The 22,353-nt window shown below is 48.2% G+C and overlaps 2 protein-coding genes across 11 annotated transcripts in view; one reads left to right on the forward strand and one right to left on the reverse strand.

Annotated features, from left to right (window-relative positions):
- The window catches only part of g3bp1 (GTPase activating protein (SH3 domain) binding protein 1), a 59,843-nt gene extending 58,358 nt beyond the window's left edge, over positions 1-1,485 (reverse strand). The window contains exon 1 of the mRNA XM_038796094.1: positions 1,270-1,485. The gene's annotated coding sequence lies outside the window, so the exon portion shown is untranslated. The remainder of the gene's footprint in view (positions 1-1,269) is intronic.
- Positions 1-22,353, forward strand: part of LOC119965387 (histone H1-II-like) — a 44,276-nt gene that overhangs the window by 6,686 nt on the left and 15,237 nt on the right. For 4 of the 10 annotated variants that reach the window (XM_038796104.1, XM_038796102.1, XM_038796103.1 and 1 more), the window contains exon 2: positions 8,874-9,006. In XM_038796104.1, coding sequence (XP_038652032.1) covers positions 8,929-9,006 — 78 coding nt within the window. In that variant the 5' untranslated portion in view covers positions 8,874-8,928. Of the gene's footprint in view, positions 1-1,802; positions 2,213-8,269; positions 9,007-22,353 lie in introns of those variants that run through there. The other 6 variants (XR_005460508.1, XM_038796101.1, XM_038796096.1 and 3 more) reach the window with 6 other exon arrangements.

A 22,353-nucleotide genomic window follows, 5' to 3' on the forward strand; every position in this document is an offset into this window, starting at 1 on the left:
GTGAGTGAATCGGGGGGGGGGAGTGAATCGGGGGGGGGGGGTAGTGAATGGGGGGGAGTGAATGGGGGGGGGGAGTGAATGGGGGGGAGTGAATCGGGGGGGGAGTGAATCGGGGGGGGAGTGAATCGGGGGGGGGGGGGGGAGTGAATCGGGGGGGGGGAGTGAATCGGGGGGGGGGGGGAGTGAATCGGGGGGGGAGTGAATCGGGGGGGGTGAGTGAATGGGGGGGGAGTGAATCGGGGGGGGGTGAGTGAATGGGGGGGGGGGGAGTGAATGGGGGGGGGGGGGAGTGAATGGGGGGGGGGGGAGTGAATGGGGGGGGGGGGGGGAGTGAATGGGGGGGGAGTGAATGGGGGGGGGGGAAGAGTGAATGGGGGGGGGGGGAGAATGAATGGGGGGGGGGAGAGAGTGAATCGGGGGGGGGAGAGAGTGAATCGGGGGGGAGAGAGTGAATCGGGGGGGGGAGAGAGTGAATCGGGGGGGGGGGAGTGGATCGGGGGGGGGGGAGTGGATCGGGGGGGGGAGTGGATCGGGGGGGAGTGAATCGGGGGGGGGGGAGTGAATCGGGGGGGGGGGAGTGAATCGGGGGGGGGGGAGTGAATGGGGGGGGGAGTGAATCGGGGGGGGGGGAGTGAATGGGGGGGAGTGAATCGGGGGGGGAAGAGTGAATGGGGGGGGGGGGGAAGAGTGAATCGGGGGGGGAGAGAGTGAATCGGGGGGGGGAGAGAGTGAATCGGGGGGGAGAGAGTGAATCGGGGGGGGAGAGAGTGAATCGGGGGGGGGGGGAGTGGATCGGGGGGGGGGGGAGTGGATCGGGGGGGGGGGAGTGGATCGGGGGGGGGGGAGTGAATGGGGGGGTTGAAGGGGTAGGGGGGTTGTAGGGATGGGGGGTTGTAGGGATAGGGGGGGGGGTGTTGAAGGGGTGGTGGGGGGGGGGTGAATCTGGGCCCCGGGTGCAACCACGTGCCGTGCGGCAGTCAGACTGGGAGAAGCGGCGGCCGCTCTCTGTCGTTGGTCGGGGCTGAGGGGAGAGTGTGCGGGCGACTCGAGGCTCGACCCCGGGGCCCTGCGTCATTACAGTTAGACCGAGGCAGACAAAGGTCGGCCCCCTGCCTGCCTCCCCCTAATCCCCCAGCCTGTGTCCCTGCGGCAAGGCCTCCCGCCGGCCCCCCGCCAATGGCCGCGCTGCCGCCGCGGGCTGTCTGTAAAATGGCGGCGGCGGCCTCCCCCCCCGGTCCCCGAGCCTGACAGGAGCCGCCGCTCACTCACCGCAAGAATCCGGTTGGGGAGAGGAGAAAAGGCAGGGAAGAAAGATCGAGGCTGAAGCTTTCGAGCGAGCAGGGAGGGTGAGCCCTCGGCTTTCTCGATCCGCGCACTGAAGCAAGTCGGGGGAGGGGAGAGAGCTGGCCCTTTTTTGTTATTTTTTTTTCCTCTCTTTCAAACCAAACACCCGCACCGCCGACAAGAGTGCCGGCTCTGTCACACACTAACCTGCTGGCGGAAAGGATGGGCGTGATTGACAGGCGCCCCAGTCAATGGCGGGGCGGCCTGCGCCTCCGGGGCGGGGCCTACCGCCGTGCTGGGCCAATGGGGAGCGGGCTAGGGGGCGGGGCCCGATACGGCAGCAAGTTCGATCGACCGGCGACGGCTGCAGGGGCTGTTCGGGGAGACCCCGTGGAGGGGGTGGGCCGCGCGCGCTCTCTCTCTCTGCCCGCCTCCCCACCTCCCGCCCGCCGGCGGCCTGTCTGCCCGGGCATCGGCTTTGACGGGCGGCTGCGGGGCGGGCAGCCAGCCTGAGAGCGGCTGTCTCCATGTAAGGAGCGTGAGCCAAACCTGGGGGAGTGGGTGCAACTTGGAGCCCGACTCAATAACATGTCTGAGAAATATGCGTGTGTCTTTTTATTTAATTGTATAAAGATTCGTGCAAGTTATGATGGTGAATCTCCCCCCCAAAAAGCAGGTGCCCAACCTCCCAAGAGAAGGTTGCAATAGCTTTTATACTTGCACCTGCTGTGGGTAATTCGTTATGTCACAAATGCTGTCAGCAGGCAAGCAGGGCGTCACTGGTGAAGCAGTTTGCATATCCTCTCAATGTCCAACATATTAACACATCAGTTCCATTGCTGTGCCTGAGTCAAAGGGGTCGCCAGTGTATTCTCTTAACTTGGTTAAAGGACGATTCATTCTAGAAGGTAACCAGAGGCTAATAAAAGTAAGTTGGTTGCCTGATGAGGACATCGTGCCACCTTTGCCAGTCAAGGTGTGATGCGCGTGTTGGCTATCATTTTAATTTTTGATGTGGATGGCATTTGGGCACTGCCTCCTCGCATTGCTGGTGTTCAGTCCACTACTCTTATGGTGCTGGTAAGGAACGGGCTTTTGAGCCCGCTCTAACATTCAGTGCGATCGTGGCTGATCTTCACCTTCTAAATTCTATGGAATTCAGACCTAGTCTCCCATATTTTTCTGTGATCTTTTCTTAGCCTTCCCTGTTCCAAAGTAAACAACCCAAACCAATCTTTCAGCACGTTTCTGCAGTCCAAGCAACATTCTCCTAATTCTCGTTACCCTCCAATTCAATCACACTCTCCATGTTTAAGCTCTTTCCAAGAGCCAGTGCAGACTCAATGGCCCGAATGGCCTCCTTCTGCACTGTAGTGATTCCATGTAAAGAAGTGACTGCAACTGTACACAGATAATTCTAGAATGTTTAAAAAACCCAAGATCCTGTATGCCTTTAAACAACAGCAATTTGCATTGTATTCTAGCTGCGGTCTAACTAATGTTTTGACCAGATGGACAATCAGTAAAGCTATGGCAGTCCTATATCATCCATATCTCTAGAATGACCTTCCTTTAAAAACAAAGTGTTTGTAGTAGAATCCCTCAAATATAACAACCCCTTTTCATTCATCTCCAATCACCTTGATGCTGTCTAAACCTTTCAATGTAGATCAGTCTTTTTCTCTAGCAGTGAAAACAGAAATTGCTGGAAATACTCAGCAAGTCAGGCAGCAAATGTGGAGAGAGAAACTGAGCTCATGGGGAAATTTTCATCCCCAAGTGTGGATAGGTTGGGGGAGGAAGGGGATTAAAAAAATAATGATTTGTTCTACAGCCCCAATAGGCTCCATCTGGGTTTAATTGAGGACTCTGCCTTGGTCTGTTTGGTCACGGCATGGCCTTAACTCAATTCCGTCTCGGAATAGGGAAGAGAAGAATGCAATATAATAGGCCTACTTGTAAGGTCACTGAACTGTTAAGCCACAAACCTAGAGCAATGCTCTGGCTCAAATTCCACCAAGGTAGATAGTAAATTGGCCAGTGGCAGCCATGGTTGAGCTGAAATTATTTTTGTACAGGCAGTAGCCCAGTGGTATTGTTACTGGGCTAGTAATCCAGAGACCCAAGGTAATATTCTGGGGACCCGGGTTCAAATCCAGTCATGGCAGATGGTGAAATTTTAATTCAATAAAAATCTGGAATCATGGTCACCTGGATGACCATGGAATCGTTGTCGACTTGTCATAAAAACGCATCTGGCTCACTTATGTACTTTTGGGATAGGAAATCTGCTGTCTTTACCTCGACTGTCCTGCATGTTCCACAGCAATGTGGTTGTCTCTTAAATGGGATGAGTAATAAATGCTGGGATTTTGGAAACTGACCAAAGGAGCAGACAAATATGAACAGTAGTTCAGATGGGATCTTAAACGTATTGTCCCATCTGAAAGATCACTTACTACAACTGGTTTGTCAGTTCCCTTGGGCAAACCTGTGTGGATGCAACTTTTCTCAACCTTTCAAGTTTTCAGATTGGCCAAATTAGCAAGGGAGGCACCTGGGATGTGATTGACAGTGCATTGGAAGTTGAAGACCATCATCACCTATAAGTAATGATGTGCTGTGGTGGGATCAGCACAAGCACAAAAGAGAGGCTGGATTCGCAGGAGACACTACCGACTTCACAAAATCAAAGGCAGAGGTTCAACTTCTTTGACCTCTCAGGTGAACAATACTTCCACAGATTAAAGTTGCTATGGTTAAAGGCAAAAGATGATGATGGTTAGCACGGTTGCCTTACGGCGCCGAGATCCCAGGTTCGATCCCGGCTCTGGGTCACTGTCCGTGTGGAGTTTGCACATTCTCCCCGTGTTTGCGTGGGTTTCGCCCCCACAATCCAAAAAGATGTGCAGGATAAGTGGATTGGCCATGCTAAATTGCGCGTTAATTGGAAAAAATGAATTGGATGCTCCAAATTTTTATTTTAAAAAAGATGATGATGATAGTAGGACAATGAACAAAGCAAATGTGAGTGGCAACAGCAGAACCATTTCTCACACCTGCTGTCTGAAAAAGTGGTTGCCGTGGATATGATTGTTGAACTCGATGTTAAGTTGCAAAATATCCAATGGAAAGGTGAGATGCTGTTTCTTAGGCTTTCATTGAACCATTTTGAAACTGTAGGGGGCCAAGGACGGGGAGGTAAGAATGAAAATTATAATGGGAGTTCTAATGGGAGCTGTTAGGCGGGAATTCCAAGCAGGTGACCTAGCAACACTGAAGGAATGGCAATATATTTCCAAGTCAAGGTGGTGACTGGTTTGGAGGGGAACTTCCAGACGATAGCATTCCCATGTATCTGCTGACCTTGTCCTTCTGGATGTAATGGTCATGGGTTTGAAAGGTGCTGTCGCAGGAGCCTTGAAAAGTTCTTACAGTGCATCTTGAAGAGCTCTGATGAAGAGTAATACGGCCTTGAAATATTAATTCCATTTCCTCTCTTCACAGATGCTGCCTGACGTGCTGAGTTTTTCCAGCATTTTTGTTTTGGTGTTGGATGGAAACTAGTTGGACCTCTGCTTAAGCAAGAATTGTAAAGACTTCAAAGTTTCCTGGTGGGGGTGGAAATATAGAGGGATTGGATCCACAATGAAACAGAGACAGCTAACACTAGGAAAATGGAAACAGCTGATGTGTTGGAGGGCATGGGGAAAAAATGGACAAGGGGAGGAAAACAAATGGGTTGTGATTTGGAGAAATAAGTTGCATGGAACAAAAACATTCTGAAATGATAAGCCTCTCATTGCAGTCCTGTTTGAGAAGGAACCATACATCAGGTTATGAGCTTGAAGATCATGCTGTCTCTATAACATGCTTTTCCACCTTCCATAGTATTGCCACTATTTTTTGTATCTACTCAGCCATTGAAGAGTAGAAATCTAATTGAAAATTATAAAATTCTGTCAGGGCTGGACAGAAAGAAGGCAGGGATGACGTTTCCTCTGGCTGGGGGTCTAGAACAAGGTTCTCAGGATTGAGATGAGAAATTCCTTCACTCAGAGGGTGGTGAACCTATAACCTTTTCGACCATAGAAGGCTCTGGAGGCCAAGTTATTGAATATTTTAAAGAAGGAAATAGATTTTGAGACACAAATGGTGAAAGTGGAAAATGTCATTGAGATAGAGGATTAGCCATGATCATAGTGAATGGAGAGTTGGCTTGAGGGCCCAAATGGCCTTTTTATGCTCTTATTTTCTATGTTTACATGTTTTCCAAAATATCACAACCAAAATGTTTGTTGTCCATTTTTTGCCTTGTTTCAGCCAAGGTTTCTCTTAATGGCAGGGAACCTTTATGTTCCTGTGGTAGTTTTAATTCTCTGGGTGAATTTTTTTTTTTTTATTCACGACTGAGGATTGTGATGTTTTCACTTTGTATTTCATTTGAACATAAGACGTTGTTTCCTTTCCATTAATTCTCCTCATCCAAGTGAACAACTTGTTCAGATAAACAAAAATGACTGCGGATGCTGGAATCTGAAACAAAAACAGTAACTACAGGACAATCTCAGCAGGTCTGCCAGCATCTGTGGAGAGAGAAGGGAGTTAACGTTTTGAGTCTTGATGACTCTTTGGCAAAGCTTGTTCATTCATCTTGGTCCTTTAATTATCAGTTGATTTTCTTCCTCTATTCCCTTTATTCATTCTACATGGCATCCTTGTGCTAAATTTGTAAATTAGCCTCAACTATGTGCTCTTGCTTTTATTTTTCCTGCCCTCTTTCTTGGCCCTGCACCATTTTTCTAGTGCATTAGTTCATCCCCTGTTCAGATGCACCCCGTTTTAGCAGACAAGCTCCGATTCCCTCAGAGTGATGTCAAAGGCCTGTAAATCATCCTGAAATCATGCTACAGCCACACATTGACCTCCTTATAGTCTTAGAATCCTTCTTTATTTTAGTACATATCTGGGGAAGTAATCAGCAGATTGACACTTTTGGATCTGCTTCTTCATCCCCTAAACATTTCCTTTCATTGTATTGTCATCCCAAATGGGACCACAAAGACTGACCCTTTTTATTAATTCAAGGGATGTGAGCTCGATCAGCATTTATTGCCTGTCCCTCATTATCCTTGAATTAATGGCATTTCTGTGAAGCAGGAGTCACATGTAGGCAAGACCAGGTAAGATTTCCTTCCCTAAAGGACATTAGTGAACCAGATGGGTTTTTTACGACAAGATACATTCGACTTTTAATTCCAGATTTTTGTATTGAATTCAAATTTCACCATCTTGCACGATGAGAATCAAATCCCTATCCCCAGAGGGTTTCTGGATTACTGCATTACTAGTCCAGCGACTAGGTACCACTATGGCCAACCTGCTGCTGCCCCACCCCTTCCAGAACTTCTCTGGTCTTTCTGAAATGTTCTTTACTGTGGAACCTGAGACACTAAAACGCATTTGGAACTCTTGGCTGGTCTGCCCATTTAACTAGGAAGCCTCATTAACCTGCAAGAGAGAGCGAAGAATGTCAGTGATTATAATGAACTGCATTTGGTTGATGAGCCTGCTGCAGCTGACTGGTTGGAGGTCTGTGGAAGCTCTGAGAGTTAGATGTGAGGCTGGCAACATTGATAGGTGAGGTGGAGTATTTTGATGTTAGATGTGAATCCTGAGTACCTGAGTGTGCTGCTGTGGTTCATTGAGCAGTGTGAGCGCTGGTGATGTGCGTTGAAGATGTCACGTGAGGATGCATTCATTGACCTTCTGAAGTATTGCACCTCTTGCTGCGTTCTTGCAAGGCCTTCTGGTCTCGATTCTGGGAATTGATTTCCTTGGTCACCTCCTAATCCCTTCTGAGGGGGTCGTTGAGCACCCCCCCCCCCCCCCCCCATGAAACCATGGCATCTCACATACTGTCTAGGTTCACCACAAAAGCCTCCAACACTGCATCCATGACTCTGCAACCCACTCTCTTCCCTGGTCTTCCATTTTCCCTGTTTGCAATTGTAACAGTAGCATTCAGCAGTAGCCCCCTGTACCTCAGTGCAGTTTCCCTTTAAGAAAAAAGACTGCCTTTAAGAACAGAAGGCTGACTATAGCATGTGAGATCAGCCCGAATTGCGAAGCCTCCCCAGCCCATTGTTGCAATCAGGTAAATGAAGAAGAAACACTATTTGTGTGCTGCCTACTCTCACCTGAATGGGCATGGTCAGGTTGTGAATCACAACCCCCATGCTCAGAAAGTTCTGCAGTCTAAATCCTCGCTCCTTGAGTGCAAATACATTCAGTTGGGGACAATTCTGCACTTGCGATTGGCCAAGTCCCTATCTACTACTCAAAACTTTTGCATCCTGTAGCAATTATTCCCCCATGTGTTGTTACTATACATGCTACTTACAATTTAAATTTATACTTTTTATTTAGGTATCATTTCAGATGTACTAATTGGCTTTGTTTTTAATTCCAATCCTAGCCAAAATAATGTTTAGAAGCTCACTCATGTCCCACATTATTTCATTAGCGCTCTGTGGCCTGTTTGCTGCACAATTTGCACCATCCTCTCCCTTAATCTTTTCAACCGTGATGATGCTTGAGGCTTCAACCTGCCAATGAAAACAAATTGAAATGCATGAGTATAAAATGCAAATCTCACTGATGCTATCACACAAAGGCATTTAGGAGCACTTACCTGGCGTGTCGTACTCAGGGCCGGTGCTAGGAATTGCGGGCCCAATTAGTAAAGTGATGGCGGGGCCCCTACTCTACAAAAGTAAAAATTTATGTATGTTTATATTTCGTGTAGTATGCTCGTCTTTAACCAAAAAAAACATAAAATGCTTGATATACTAAAATTTTGAAACTTACTTACCCGGGCGGAAGGATTTGGCGGCGCTGGGCTGAAGGATTTGTCGACGGTAATGCGGTGCGTTTCCCAAAAGTAAAAACTACCCTATAGTTCCTCTTAGAATACAGAAAAGGCTTCAAACGGTAACTCTGTCGCCGCTGGCGCGGGGCCCCCTTAAGGTGCGGGGCCCAATTTGATGAAATTGGTCAAATAGGCTTAAAACCGGCCCTGGTCGTACTAACATTGTCTTCCTATTGTTATTTCATAAGTCATTGATTATGGTTTTTCTCAACACGAATATAGTACGACATAGGATTACAGGACCCTGAAGTACCAAATGCTGCATACCATGAACCATCAATGTTACAATTGTAAATGAGGTACAGGAACAGAGATGAGATGGGGTGTAGTATGCACACAATTCTTGAAGAGGAAGAAAATGAAAGACAATGGAGAAAGTGTAAGGGAACGGTACAAATTGGATAGCTGTTTGAAAGAGCCAGCATGGACTCTGTGGGTCAAATAGCCTCCTTCTGTGCTGTTTGATTCTATGATCTGGTGTAGATATTCTGTGATAATAATTCTCCCTGGCCTATGAATCAATAAACAAACACTGGAGAGTCATTTCATTAAGAAGTTAGTCAGAGATACCATAAATCAGAACAGAAGCAAACATGAAGCTGTGGTTACAGTTACTATGGTAACAGCTGGTTAATGACTAACAATGCAAACTTAAAAGTTTCAGATCATCCTTGCTCATGACTAGATCTACTTGAGCCATTAGGTATCTGAACATGGCAGCATTCCATATGGAAGCCTTAAAGAAACAGCGATTCCTTGATAAGATGATTGCAAGCATGGAACGTCAAGAAGTAAGGATCACTCTTTATCTGAGACTTATTATAGTAGAAACAAGAAATGTATGGATAGCTCTGGGCACTTTAGAGAGTTGTAATTGTTCAAATGCTAAAGAATAATAAAGATCGATGTTGATAAACTGAATAATTGCCAACTCCAGAAAGACACAGTTTAACAAATTCAAGGGTGCATAAGATGTTGATATTTTTCACAGATGCATTCAGAAAGGATGAATGCCAAGATATGTATGCATTGGGATTTTACCATGCCAAATTTGCTTTGTAATTAAGTCAATGTTAAAACAATATATTTTGCAGCAAATTCCTAACTAAATGACACTGATACAGATTATTATTCCTATTAGATAAGTAACTTACTATCTTATGTGTGTAAATATATTAATAGATCCAATTGTGTTTGAAAAATACTGAAAAAACATCATATTGCACAATTTCAAACATAAAACTAGATGGGAGTTGCAAAGGGAGACACATTGACTTGAAACATCACTGAAATTTAATCAAATATTCAAGGCACACTTCCTGAGTACACACCAGGGCGGGATTCTCCCCTACCTGGCGGGGTGGGGAACTCCGGCGCGAAGGAATGGCGTGAACCACTCTGGCATCGGGCCGCCCCAAAAGTGCGGAATCCTCCGCACCTTCAGGGGCTAGGCCGGCGCCGGAGTGGTTTGCGCTGTGTGGCCGGCCCGGAAGGGGCTTGGCGCCACGCCAACCGGCGCCGAAGGGCCTCTGCCAGCCGGCGTGAGTTGGCACATGCGTGGGAGCGCCAGCGTGTGCTGGCGACACCTCAGCGCATGCGCAGGGGGGCTAATTTCCTCGTCGGCCATCGCGAACTGTTACAGCGGCTGACGCAGAGGAATAGAGTGCCCCCACGGCACAGGCCCGCCCGCAGATCGGTGGGCTCCGATCGTGGGCCAGGCCACCATGCGGGAATCCTCCGGGGTCCAGATCCCCCCACACGCACCTGAGGACCCCGGAGGCTGCCCGCGGAGCCAGGTCCCTGTCGTAACATACGCCGGCGTGACCCGGCGAAAACGGGCGGCCACTCGGCCCATCGCGGGTCGGAGAATCACCGGGGGGCCGACCGCCGTGGTTTCCGCCCCCACCAAATCACCGGCGCCAGAGAATTCGGCAGCCGCCGATGGCGGGATTAACTCCCCCCCCCCCCCCCCCCCCCCCCCCGGTGATTCTCTGACCCGGCGGGGGGTCGGAGAATCCCGCCCAAAGGCTCTGACTGTGTCTTGATAATTATTAATGTTGCGGAAATTCCTGTGTCTGCATGGGTCTCAGCCACACAACCCAAAGATTTGCAGGGTAGTTTATTAGCCACGCTAAATTCCCCCTTAATTGGAAAACAAAAATAATTGGGTACTCTACATTTATTTTTTAAAATATATTAATGTTGCTGAAATCTCATAAAGGGGTACAGTAATGCAGTAGTTCTATCGTGGCTCAGTGGTAGCATTCTGACCCCTGAGTCAGACGGTTGTGGGATCTAGTTCCATTCCAGGGATTTCATCAAACATTCTAGCCCAATGCCCCTGTGCAGTAGTTAAAGAATGTTGTGAAAGAATGGATGTAAAAGCCATGACACTAATTTGAAAAAGAGCAAGAAAATGATTCTGAGGGGTGGCACAACGGTTAGCACTGTTGCCTCACAGCGCCAGGGATCCTGGTTCGATTCCAACCTCGGGTGACTGTCTGTGTGGAGTTTACACTTTCTCCCCGTGTCTGTGTGGATTTCCTCTGGGGACTCCAGTTTCATCCTGCAGTCCAAAGACGTGCAGGTTAGGTGGATTGACCATGCTAAATTGCCTCTTAAAGTCAAGAGATTGCAGGTTAGGCGGGGCTATGGGATAGGGCGGGAGGGTGGGCCTAGATAGGGTGTTTTTCCGTGGGTCAGTGCAGACTCAATGGGCCGAATGGCCTCCTTCTGCACTGTAGGGTAACCATGGATTTTATGATTGAATCTCACCATGGATTCTAAGAATTTGAACCATTTATTTTTTTTAAATGGAAGTAAAAAGCCAGTACAAATAAGGGAAGCCGTTGCATTGTTGTAAAGATGAAATGGGTTCACCAACCTGGCCTTCAGGGAAGGAAATTTGTCATTGTTATCTCACCTGTTCAAAATGTGATTCCAGTCCTTCAGAAAAATGGTTGATTCTTAACTATGTGAGCTGGTCGACTCTGCTACAGCACTTAGAATATTAATTCTTTGGATGTACCAGGTGGATGTAATAGACTCCATACCACTATTCAGAGAACAGCAGGGAAGCTCTTTCAGGTGTACAAACACACAAATATACAAATCTGGAGGCGTAATAGGCCATTTGGCCCCTCGAGCCTGCTCCATCACTCAATAAGATCATAACTGACGTGACTGTGGTCTCAACTCCTCACTCCCCCTATCCTTTGAGTCCCTTATTAGCCAAGTATCTATATAACACTTTCATAAAAATATTCATGACCCTACCTCAATTGAACTTCCGGGAGGAATTGCAAAGGCTAATGACTCTCTGAGAGAAAATTATTCTCCTAAACTTAGTCTTGAATGGGATACCCTTTATTTTTAAGCTTTGTCCCCCAGTACTAGACTAGGATTTTCCAGCCCCGACTGTTTCTGGGATCTTCCGGTCCCGCTTAAAGTCAATGGAATTTTGGGTGGCCTGTTGGATCACCCGTGATGGGTCGTGCCACAGCAGGGCCAGGATTTTACCACAAAGAGAAACATTCTTATCAGCATCCACCATGTCAACTATCCTCAGGATTTTCTGTTTCGAAAAGATCATTTTAAATCTTCTAACCTCCAGTCGATAGAGATCCAGCCTGTTCAACCTTTCATCATAAGATAAACACCCAACTCCCCCACCACCCCAAATATAAGTCAAGTGAACCTTCTCTGAACTGCTTCTAATGTACTTAGTGGGTGGAATTCTCCGGTCACCGACGCTGAAATCGCGTTCGGCGATTGGCTGGAGAATCCCCGTTCACGACCAAATGGGGGGGCGGCGTCGCTTTCGCGATGCTCCGCTCCCTCCAAAGCAGCCGTACCAACGGCCTCAGGACATTGCCTGAGGCCCACCACCTGATGCTGCGCCCCCGACCGACCAAGTTTCGAAGACGTCGATCGCTTGTGGTCTCATCCATCGGGAACTCGGCTGCGGACTCAGTTCAGTGCCGCCACAGTCGGGGAAGGGCAGATCCGCGGACAGGAGGGACTTTGTCATGGACTGGGGGTACTGGTGAGGAGTGATCCGGGATGCGTGAGCCGGCCAAAGGGGGAGCAGGCCGGGTCCATGAGTGGCCGGCGCCATGTTGCATGACGTGGCCGCTGCAAGCTGACACCGTGCGCATACATGGCCACGGGCCCGGCAATTCTCCGGGATCTATGCTGCTGGGCTGCTAGCCCCCCAGCCAAATGGCAGATCGGTGGCCATTTTACACCATTTTTTCTGTCTTAATTCGCCCCAATTCTCACGTCAGCATGGGGACATTCGGAGAATCCAGCCTATATTCTTTCTTAAATAAGAAGACTCAAACTGTACACAGCATTCGGGATGTGGTCTCACCAACATTCTGTACGACTTTAGCAAAAGTTCCTTACCCTTTGATTCCATTCCCCTTGCAATAAACGCCAAACTTTCCATTGGCCTTCCTAATCATTTGCTACACCTTCATACTAGCATTTTGTGATTCATCTGCCAGGACAACTAGATCTCTTTGCACCTCAGAGTTCTGCAACCTCTCTTCATTTAAACACTACGCTGGTTTTCTATTCTTCTTGCCAAAATGAACGCTCATAACCTATATCCATACGATGGAATTGGAGATCTCGAATCCCAGAAACCTTGGGGCAAAACACACATCCCCCATAAGGGGGCGATTCTGTAATAAAGCCGGCCAGTCTCACTCGTCGGGTAGTGGCGAGTGTCGTGTATCCAGAGCTCCTGAAATAAACCATTATTACTCTACTCAACTTAGTGTGGACTCCCTTTTCTTGCAGATACAAAACTGACAACGAGGAGTCAATTTGGTCAAATGTTGATGTTGAGGTTCAGCCACCTCCTGACGTTCGTGTTGCTGGTCGGAGCCCACGTTTTGTCACCATATCAGTGTTCGAATAGCTGGACACCTATGACGTCGGGGTCCTGGATTGGGGCTGGTATACAGAGTGCTTGCGCTATTGTCTTTGCACTGACAATTGCAGAGCTAAACGGTAAACTTGCAAACCACTTGCAGGGTCCATACTTATGGGATTATCCAGAGCCTTACTTACCCAGCAGCGCCAGACACCACGGGTGGGATTCTCCGAACCCCCGCCAGGCCGGAAAATTGCCCAGGGGCGGCGTAAATGCCGCCCCCGCCGGCTGCAAAATTCTCCGGCGCTGGGGTTTTGGCGGGGGCAGGAATCACACCACGCCGGTCGAAGGCCGCTGGCAGCGCCCCCCCCCCCCCCCCGGCGATACTCTGGCCCGCGATGGGCCGAGCGGCCGCACGTTTTAGGCCGGTCCCGCCAGCGTAAATTAGACCTCGTACTTACCGGCTGGACCTGGCTCTGTGGGTGGCCTCCGGGGTCCTCGGCGGGGGGGGCAGAGGGACCTGGCCCCGGGGGTGCCCCCATGGTGGCCTGGCCCGCGATCGGGGCCCACCGGTCCGCGGGCGGGCCTGTGCCGTAGGGGCACTCTTTCCTTCCGCACTAGCTGCTGTGGACCTCTGCCACGGCCGGTGCGGAGATGAACCCCCACTGCGCATGCGCTGGGATGATGCCAGCACACGCTGGCGCTCATGCACATGTGCCAACTCGCACCGGCCGGTGGAGGCTCTTCAGTGCCGGTTGGTGTGGCGCCAAGCCACTTCAACGCCGGTTGGTGCGGCGCCAACCTGCCGGTGCCGGCCTAGCCACTGAAGGTTCAGAGGATTCCGCATCTTCCAGGCGGCCCGATGCTGGAGTGGTTCACGCCACTCTTCGGCGCCGGGACCGCCCCCCCCCCCCCCCCCCCACCTTTGGCCAGCTCATGGAGTTTATCAGACAGCGTTTTTGCCCACCGCAGTCCATAATCGTCCAACGGCATCGCTTTAACATGGCAGAGCAAGTCCCGGGTGAGTCAGTCACCAGGTTCATGACCCAATGTTTGCAAATACGGGACTTTGTTATTCAAGATGCTGCACAATAGCCTTGTCCGCGGCATTGGAGTAAAAGAGATGCAACCAGAGGCTCTTGGACAAGCCTCCCCTGAACTTCCAACAGGTGCTACAGATCTCCTTGTTTCCTTGCACTACGACGCAGGAAAATGTTTAGTCGTTACCTGCAAAACATCATCTTATGGAATTAGGGCCGTTCTGGTCCATCGAATGCTGGATCGTAGAGATCAGCCGATCGCTTTCACATCCTGGACACTGACCGCAGCCGAGCATAAGTAGGCTCAGGTCGAGAAAGAGGTATAGCGGTGGTGTTTGGTGTAAATAAATCCCACCAGCACGTGTACGGTTGCCACCTTAACATCATTACGGACCACAAGCCTCTACTGGGCTTCTTCCGTGAGGACAAAGCGATCCCACTCATTGCATCGGCATACATTCGGCACTGGGCACTACCATTGGCCGCATTTGAGTACTCTTTTAAGCATCGGCCGGGGATTCACATAGCACATGAGGACACGCTGAGCCCCATGCTCTTACCATCCGGAGCCTTGTTTCCCCTTCAGGAGGTCGAGATCATGGCCATATTGAACTTCATTGACTCCCTGCCGGTCACTCTATTGGGCATCCATGAATGGACCCAAATGGACCCCATCCTTGCCAAGGTCTAGTCTTGGTTGCTGGCCAGCATCAACAATTGCCCAGAGAACCACTTTCTCCTCAATGATGTCTGAGCTCAGTGAGGAGGACGGTGTCCTCCTGTGGGGCTCATGGGTTGTGATCTCAGCGAAAGGCCTGGAGCTTGTACTGAAGGACCTGCATAAGGGGCACCCAGTGATGTCTGCAGTGAAGATGTTAGCAAGGAGCTGGTGGCTGGGGCTCGATTCTGACATTGAGATGGTAGCTATCGAATACCCTGTCTGCCAGGAATAACAAAACCTCCCTGCCGCCAAGCCCCTTCATTCTTGGGAATGGCCGGGCTGCCCCTGGGCCCAGGTTCATGCTGACTTTGCTGGTCCATTCATGGGTTCCAAGTTTCTCCTGTTGGTGGATACCCATTCAAAGTGTTTGAGGTCCACTGGATGACAACGATCACATCTCACGCTACCGTCAATAAACTGCGTCTCTTTTTTCCATGCATGGCGTCCCCGAAGTCCTCGTTATAGACAACGGGGCTCTGTTTGCAAGTAAGGAATTTGCAGCATTCATTAAGGCCAACGGAATTTGGCATGTAAGGACGGTTCCTTACCACCCGGCATCTAACGGCTTGGCTGAGCGGGCCGTCCAGACATTCCAGCAGGGCCTCTGCAAGCAGACTTTGGGCTCCATGGATACGAGTATGGCTCTGTTCTTGTTTGCCTATTGAACCAGGCTTCATGCAGTAATCGGAGTAGCTCCGGCGGAGTTGCTCATGGGCCGGATATCGGGGCAAAGGTATGTCATCAGCAGGGACATTGCCCTGCTCCATGTCTTCCGCCCAACAATTTTCTCCAGGGGACACTGTATTCATCTGGAATTTTGCCATCGGTGCCTGCTGGCACTCGGGGACTGTTCTTTGTCAGATTGGTCCGATCTCCTATCGGGTTCAGCTCAGCAGCCAGAAATTACGGCTTCATTTGGATCACCTTCGGTTGTGAAGACCCCATCTTTGTCCAGTTCCTGTCCAGGAGGATCCATTTCCACAGTACGACATGAGGCACGGCATGCATGCATTGCTACGCATCCACAGGACATGCCCTCTTCAGATTCCGAAACATACACGCAGCTTTCAGCAGCCTCTGAGGTGGAATCCGCTGCACAACCGCCTCCTGCCACTGCCCTACTGCGGCGCTCCAGTAGAACACATCGTTCCCTGGCACGGTATTCACTGTCGGACCCAGTGCCTCGGGGGATATGATGTTCCGCTGGAGCCCCTCTCCTTCTGTTTCTCCTCCTCCTCCATGTCAACAACCAGTGAAGGGTCCTTTAGACTTTAGGGAGAGGGACACCATAACCTATATCCATTTGATACTTACGGTATCAGGGATCTTGAATTCCCGGAATGCTTGGGGGAATAAGCACTTCCCGGCTAAGAGGGCAGGAGGAATTGAGCAATTCCGATACAAAGCCAGCAAGTCAGGGACCGGCTGCCACTCACTAGGGTGGTTAGCACCGAATGCCATGTATCGAGGGCTCCTAAAATAAACCGTTATTATTCCACTCAACTCACTGTGGACTCCCCCCTTCTTGCAAATACAAAATGAACAAGTTCACTTTTTCTCACATTATACTCCACCTTTCAAATTTTAGCCCACTCACTTAACCTATCTATATCTGTTTGAAGGCTCCTTATGTCCTCCTCACAACTTACTTTCCTATTTATCCTTGAGTCATCGTCAAATTGAGCAACCACACATTTGGTCCCTTCATCCAAGTCATTGATATAGACCAGATTTTCTGGTCCCATTGTGACGGGACCTGCCACGGGATTTTCAGCAGCCCAGCCAAAAGGCCATTGACTTTTGGCAAGACCGTAAAAGGCTGGAAAATCCTGCCCATAAATTATAAATAGCTGAGACCCTTGCACTGAACACTGGCACTTCACTCATTCCATTGTGTCAACTCAAAAATTACCCTTTATGCCTCCTCGCTGTTTCTACTAGCTAACAAATCCTTACTCTAGGCTAATATGTTACTCCCTACACAATGAGCTCTTATTTTGAAGAGTAACCTTTGATGTAGAACCTTGTCCAATGCCTTTTGAAAAGTTTAAGTGCTGTACAGCCACAGGTTCCCCTCTATCCATGTTGCTTGCTCCTTCCTGAAAGCTCTCCAATAAATTAGTCATGTAGATATAGCACATAGGGAAAAGGGGATCAAAGGATATGGGAGGAAAGCGGGATTAAGCTATTGAGTTGGATGATCAGACATGATCATAACTAATGGTGGATCAGGTGGAAGGGCCGAATGGCCACTTCCTGCTCCTATTTTCTATGTTTCTATGTAAACATGATTTCCCTTTCACACGGACATGTTGACCCTGCCTGATTGTATTGATATTTCCTAAGTGATCTACCATAACCTGCTTAATATGAGATTCTTGCATGTTCTCTGTGGCAGATAGTAAACTAACTGGCCTCTAGGTTCCTGCTTTCTATCTCCCTCCTTTCTTGAATAGGGGGGGCATATTAAGTATTTTCCAATCTGATGGAACCTTTCGAGAATCTAGGGAATTTAGGAAAATGAAAACCCATGCATCTATTAGTATCTGGTAACTAGTAACATTTCTCTCCATCAATTAGCTACAACAATAGCAACACAACTTGCATTTATATAGCAACTTTAACATAGTAAAATATTCCAAGGCCCTTCACAGGAGTGTTATTTAACAGAAATTGATACTGAACCACAAAAGAAGATATTAAGACTGATGACCAAAAGCTTGGGCAAAAGGGTTGGTTTAAGCAAAGTCTTAAAGGGAAGAGCGGTAAAGAAAGAGAGATTCAGGCAGGGAATTCCAGATCATAGAATCATAGGATCCCGAGAGTGCAGAAGGAGGCCATTTGGCCCAATGGCTCTGCACCAATCATCCAAAAGAGCACCTTAACTAGAGGTCCACAACCCCACCCTATCTCTGTGACCCCACCTAACCTTTGGACAGTAACGGGCAATCTATCAGGGGCAGCAGGTAGCACATACGGATAGCACTGTGGCTTCACAGCGCCAGAGTCCCAAGTTCGACACCCCACTGGGTCACCGACTGTGTGAAGTCTGCACATTCTCCCAGTGTCGGCGTGGTTTTCCTTCAGGTGCTCAGGTTTCCTCCCACAGTCCAACGACGTGCAGGTTAGGTGGATTAGCCATGATAAATTGGCCTTAGTGACCAAAAAGGTTAAGAGGGGTTATTGGGTTACGGGGATAGGGTGGAAGTGAGGGCTTAAGTGGGTCGGTGCAGACTCGTTGGGCCGAATGGCCTCCTTCTGCATTGTATGTTCTATCATGGCCAATCCATCTAACTTGCACATCTTTGGTCCGTGGGAGGAAATTAGAGCACCCAGAGGAAACCCACATGGGAGAATGTGCAAACTGCACACAAAGGATCAGCCAAGGTTGGAATTGAACTCAGGTCCTGGTGATGTGAGGCAGCAATGTTAACCACTGTGCCACTGTGCCGCTCTGATCTTAGGACCTTGATAGATGGAACCCTTAAGCAAAATCATTGTAATGATGAATTGAACTTTTAGTGAAGTTTTAATCGCACCTATCAAGCTTTTTTTATTACCATCCACAAGACAGAGTTGGAACAGCGCAAGACCACAGGCCTAGCAAAACCATTATTTTTCTAAATTGTTGGAGTTGGGGACCAGAAGTTGAGCAGCATCTTTTGTGAGTAGCATTCAAACAGGATAGGGTTTTTTCTATTCATTCATGGGATGTGGAGTTTGCTGGCCAGGCCAGGATTTATTACCAATTCCTTATTGCCCTTCAGAAGGTGGTACTGATCTTCCTTATTGAATTGCTGCAGTCCCTGTAATATAGGCACACCCACAGCATTAGGGAGGGAGTCCCAGGATTTTGAACCAGCGACGGAACTTTGACCCAGTAAAGGGTCGGCGATATATTTCCAAGTCAATATGGCGAGTGGCTTGGAGGGGTACCTCCAGGTGGTCGCTTCCCAGGTATCTGCTGCCCTTGTCCTTCTAGGTGATAGCGATTGTGGGTTTGGAACACACTGTCTAAGGAGCCTTGGTGAGGTCCTGCAATGCACCTTGTACTTGGTACACACACTGCTGCTATTGTGCGTCAGTGGTGGAGAGAGTAGATGTTATTGGGGTGCCAATCAAACAAGCTGCTTTTTTTCGGATTGTGTCAAGCTTCTTCAGTGTTGTTGGAGCCACACACATCCAGGCAAGTGGAGAGTATTCCATCACATTCCTGATTTGTGTCTTGAGAATGGTTGAAAGCCTTTGGGAGATCAGGAAGTAAGTTACTCAACACAGGATTCCTAGCCTCTGAGCTCCTGTTGTAGCCACAGTACTTATATGGCTAGCCCAGATCAGTTTCTATCAATGATAATCCCCAGAATGTTGATAGTGGGGATTCAGCAATGGTAACACCTTTGAACCTAATGGGGCGATTTCTAGATTCTTGTTGGAGATGGTAATTGCCTGGCACTTGGCGCTGTAAATGTTACTTGACACTAGTCAGTTCAAGCTTGGATACTGTCCAGTTTTCGCTGCATTTGGACACGGACTGCTTCAGTATCTGAGGAGTCACGGATAGTGCTGGACATTGTGTAATCATCACCGAAAATCCCTAGTTCTGACCTCAAGATGGAAGGAAGATCATTAATAAATTAGCTGAAGGTGGCTGGGCCTAGGACACTACCCTGTAGAACTCCTGCAGTGACGTCCTGGAGCTGAGATGATTGACCTCCAACAATCACAACGTTCTGCTATTGTGCCAGGTATGACTCTAACTGGTGGAGAGTTTTCCCCTTGTTTCCCATTAACTCCAGTTTTGCTTGGACTCTTTGATGCCACACATGGCCAAATGAGGCCTTGATATCAAGTGGAGTCACTCTTAACTCACCTCTTTTGTTCGTGAATGAACCAAGGCTCTTGTGAAGTCAGGAGCTGAGTGACCCTGGAGGAACCCAAACTGAGTGTCAAGCAGGTTATTATTAATGGGGTCGGGTACGTTTTGGCGCCGCCCTTTTGGCACCGATCATTTGACACCGCCATTTTGGCGCTAAATTGATTTGGCGCTCATTATTTTGGCGCCCAGCTGTTTTGGCGCCTTTGTTGTGTATTGAATATATTGCCAGGAATGTAATGATAGGTTAATAATAATAATAGATAAAAACATGACATTTATTTCTAACACCAAATAACAAGTAAAATGAGTATAAAAGTTTAATGCATTTCATAGTTAATAATAATAATAATAATGGATAAAAACATGACATCTTAAATGTCCCATCTCCATACCACACTTCTGAATCACGTAAAAAAACTACCCAGCTCTGTTTCCCAAAAATTAAAATTCTCTCATCTTCTTGACCACCATCGCCAATTAAAAAGTTCTCACTTTGACCATTGCTCGTCACACAGCATTTCTACTCGTCAGGGATCACCAACGCTCTTGAATTTGCAGGGTTTGGAGGAGCAGACTTTATTAGATTTTGTTTTCTTCTTACGATTTTTTTCATAGCCTCTGAGTTTGGAAGTGATGCTTGTGCAGTTTGAGAACTATTTTCAAGACATCCGTTTATAATTGTTGACGGCACTTCAAGAGTTTCTTCAGCTTTACGCTTCAAACTTGTTTTGATGGTAGCAACTTCCACACCCACTGCTGAAGCACCATGAGAATGTCCGTTCACTTCCTTCACTGCTTCATTGTTTTTAGTGTGAATGCGACCTTTACACTCGTTTTTTAATTCGCATCTCCAAAACATTAACAATGGGTCGCTTTTGCTACATTTATCAAACACGTATAAATATCCAATCGGTGTTAATTTTGGTTTGTCTCTCTTGCTTAGAATTTTTCAGCCATTTCTGGTATGGGGTCTAAGAGAAATTAAAAGCAAAACTGTATTTCTAGCTTTCAAATGTGAAAAGAGAACAGGCTTATGTAGCACCAAGGCTGTAGATTGTTATCATTAATTGCTGAAGTAGTCTGAATTGGCGCCAAACAAATAAGCGCCCAAAAGGCCAGCGCCAAAACCGATGAGCGCCAAAAGGTCGGCGCCAAATGATCGGCGCCAGAAGGGCGGCGCCAAATAGTCCCATTCCCTTGTTAATGACCCATTCCATCGCTTTACTGATGATCGAGAATAGACTTATTGGACAGGAATTTACCGGGTTAGATTTGTCCTGCGTTTTGTATACTGGATAAACCCGGGCAATTCTCCATATTGATGGGTGTCTGCCAGTGTTGCAGCTGTACTGGAACAGCTTGGCTAAGGGTGCGGCAAGTTCTGGAAGCACAAGTCTTCAGTACTATTTCCGGAATATTGTCAGGGGCCAAAAACCTTTGCAGTGACCAGTGCCCTCAGGCGTTAATAACAGTTGGAGTGAATTGAACTGGCTGAAAACTAGCATCTGTGACGCTGGGGATCTCGAGGCCGAGATGGATTATCCACTGGGCACTTCTGGCTGAAGATTGTAACAAACACTTCAACTCTATCTTTTGCACTGGCGTGTTTGGGTGCTGAAGGCAAACTCATCAGGTTTTTTTTTTACAGACCATAGGTATTGCCGTGGCAGCAGTTCAGCTCTGTAGCTGTTGTAAGTGCCATTTTTCCTTCAATCGGTGGCAGTAGTTGAGCTGCAATCTTTGTGAGTAGCAGTTGACAGGATAGGGGTGCTCAAGTCGTAAGACAAGTTTAACAGTTTTCTTTCAGGCTAAAGGCAGAGTTGGTGAAGTAATTCTGCTCTGTAACATCTGCTATTTGCTATTACAAATGTCATTTTGCCTCTAAAAGGTGCCGTGGCACATGCATATATTTCTGGTGCTAGCTGCACTGGATGCCAGTTTAGTGAGGGCGTATAATGCTGACTTGACACAGGTGCTGCCAATTTGGAGCTTAACGCTTTAGCTAATGGCCTCCCCTAACCTTGCAAATGTAAGCAACTGCCTAGCAGCAGGACGGACCTCGCTCCTGCCACCATCAGTGCTATTTAAAGGAATTATCAACTACTTTCAGTTCATTGCTGATTGATTTCTACAGGTTCTTGCTGTGATTGTGGGTTGGTTTGACTATTTTCAGAGTTGTTTAAAGTTGCTGAAGTCTATGGGGAGAGGTGTGAGACATGTAGACAGACCTTTCTCAGACTTCTGCACAAACTACTTGCTCACCGATATGGGTGCAGTACTTTGTATCCTCGTGGTCTTGAGCAAATAAGGGAGAATAGCCAGAGATGGCACAGAGCTGGACAAACTGCAGGAAGAGGGATGAGGAGGAGAAGTGGGAGCAGGCTCTCAGGAGGAAGCTATATGTACATAGGGTGTTTGGGAATCATTTTTTAAAATCTGAACCTCAGTCAGAAACAGTGGCAGACATTTGCACTTCACTTAGAATGTCCTCTGAGCGGGATGAAGATGATTATCAATGGCCGATGTGAACATGAATGCATCAGGTACCTCGAGGTTGGAGAAGGTGCTATTTGTAACTATTCCCGCTTGTCATCCATCCATGTATATAATAAATCACTG

This window comes from Scyliorhinus canicula, chromosome 4 (assembly GCF_902713615.1).
Source record: "Scyliorhinus canicula chromosome 4, sScyCan1.1, whole genome shotgun sequence".
NCBI classification, from domain to species: Eukaryota; Metazoa; Chordata; class Chondrichthyes; order Carcharhiniformes; family Scyliorhinidae; genus Scyliorhinus; species Scyliorhinus canicula.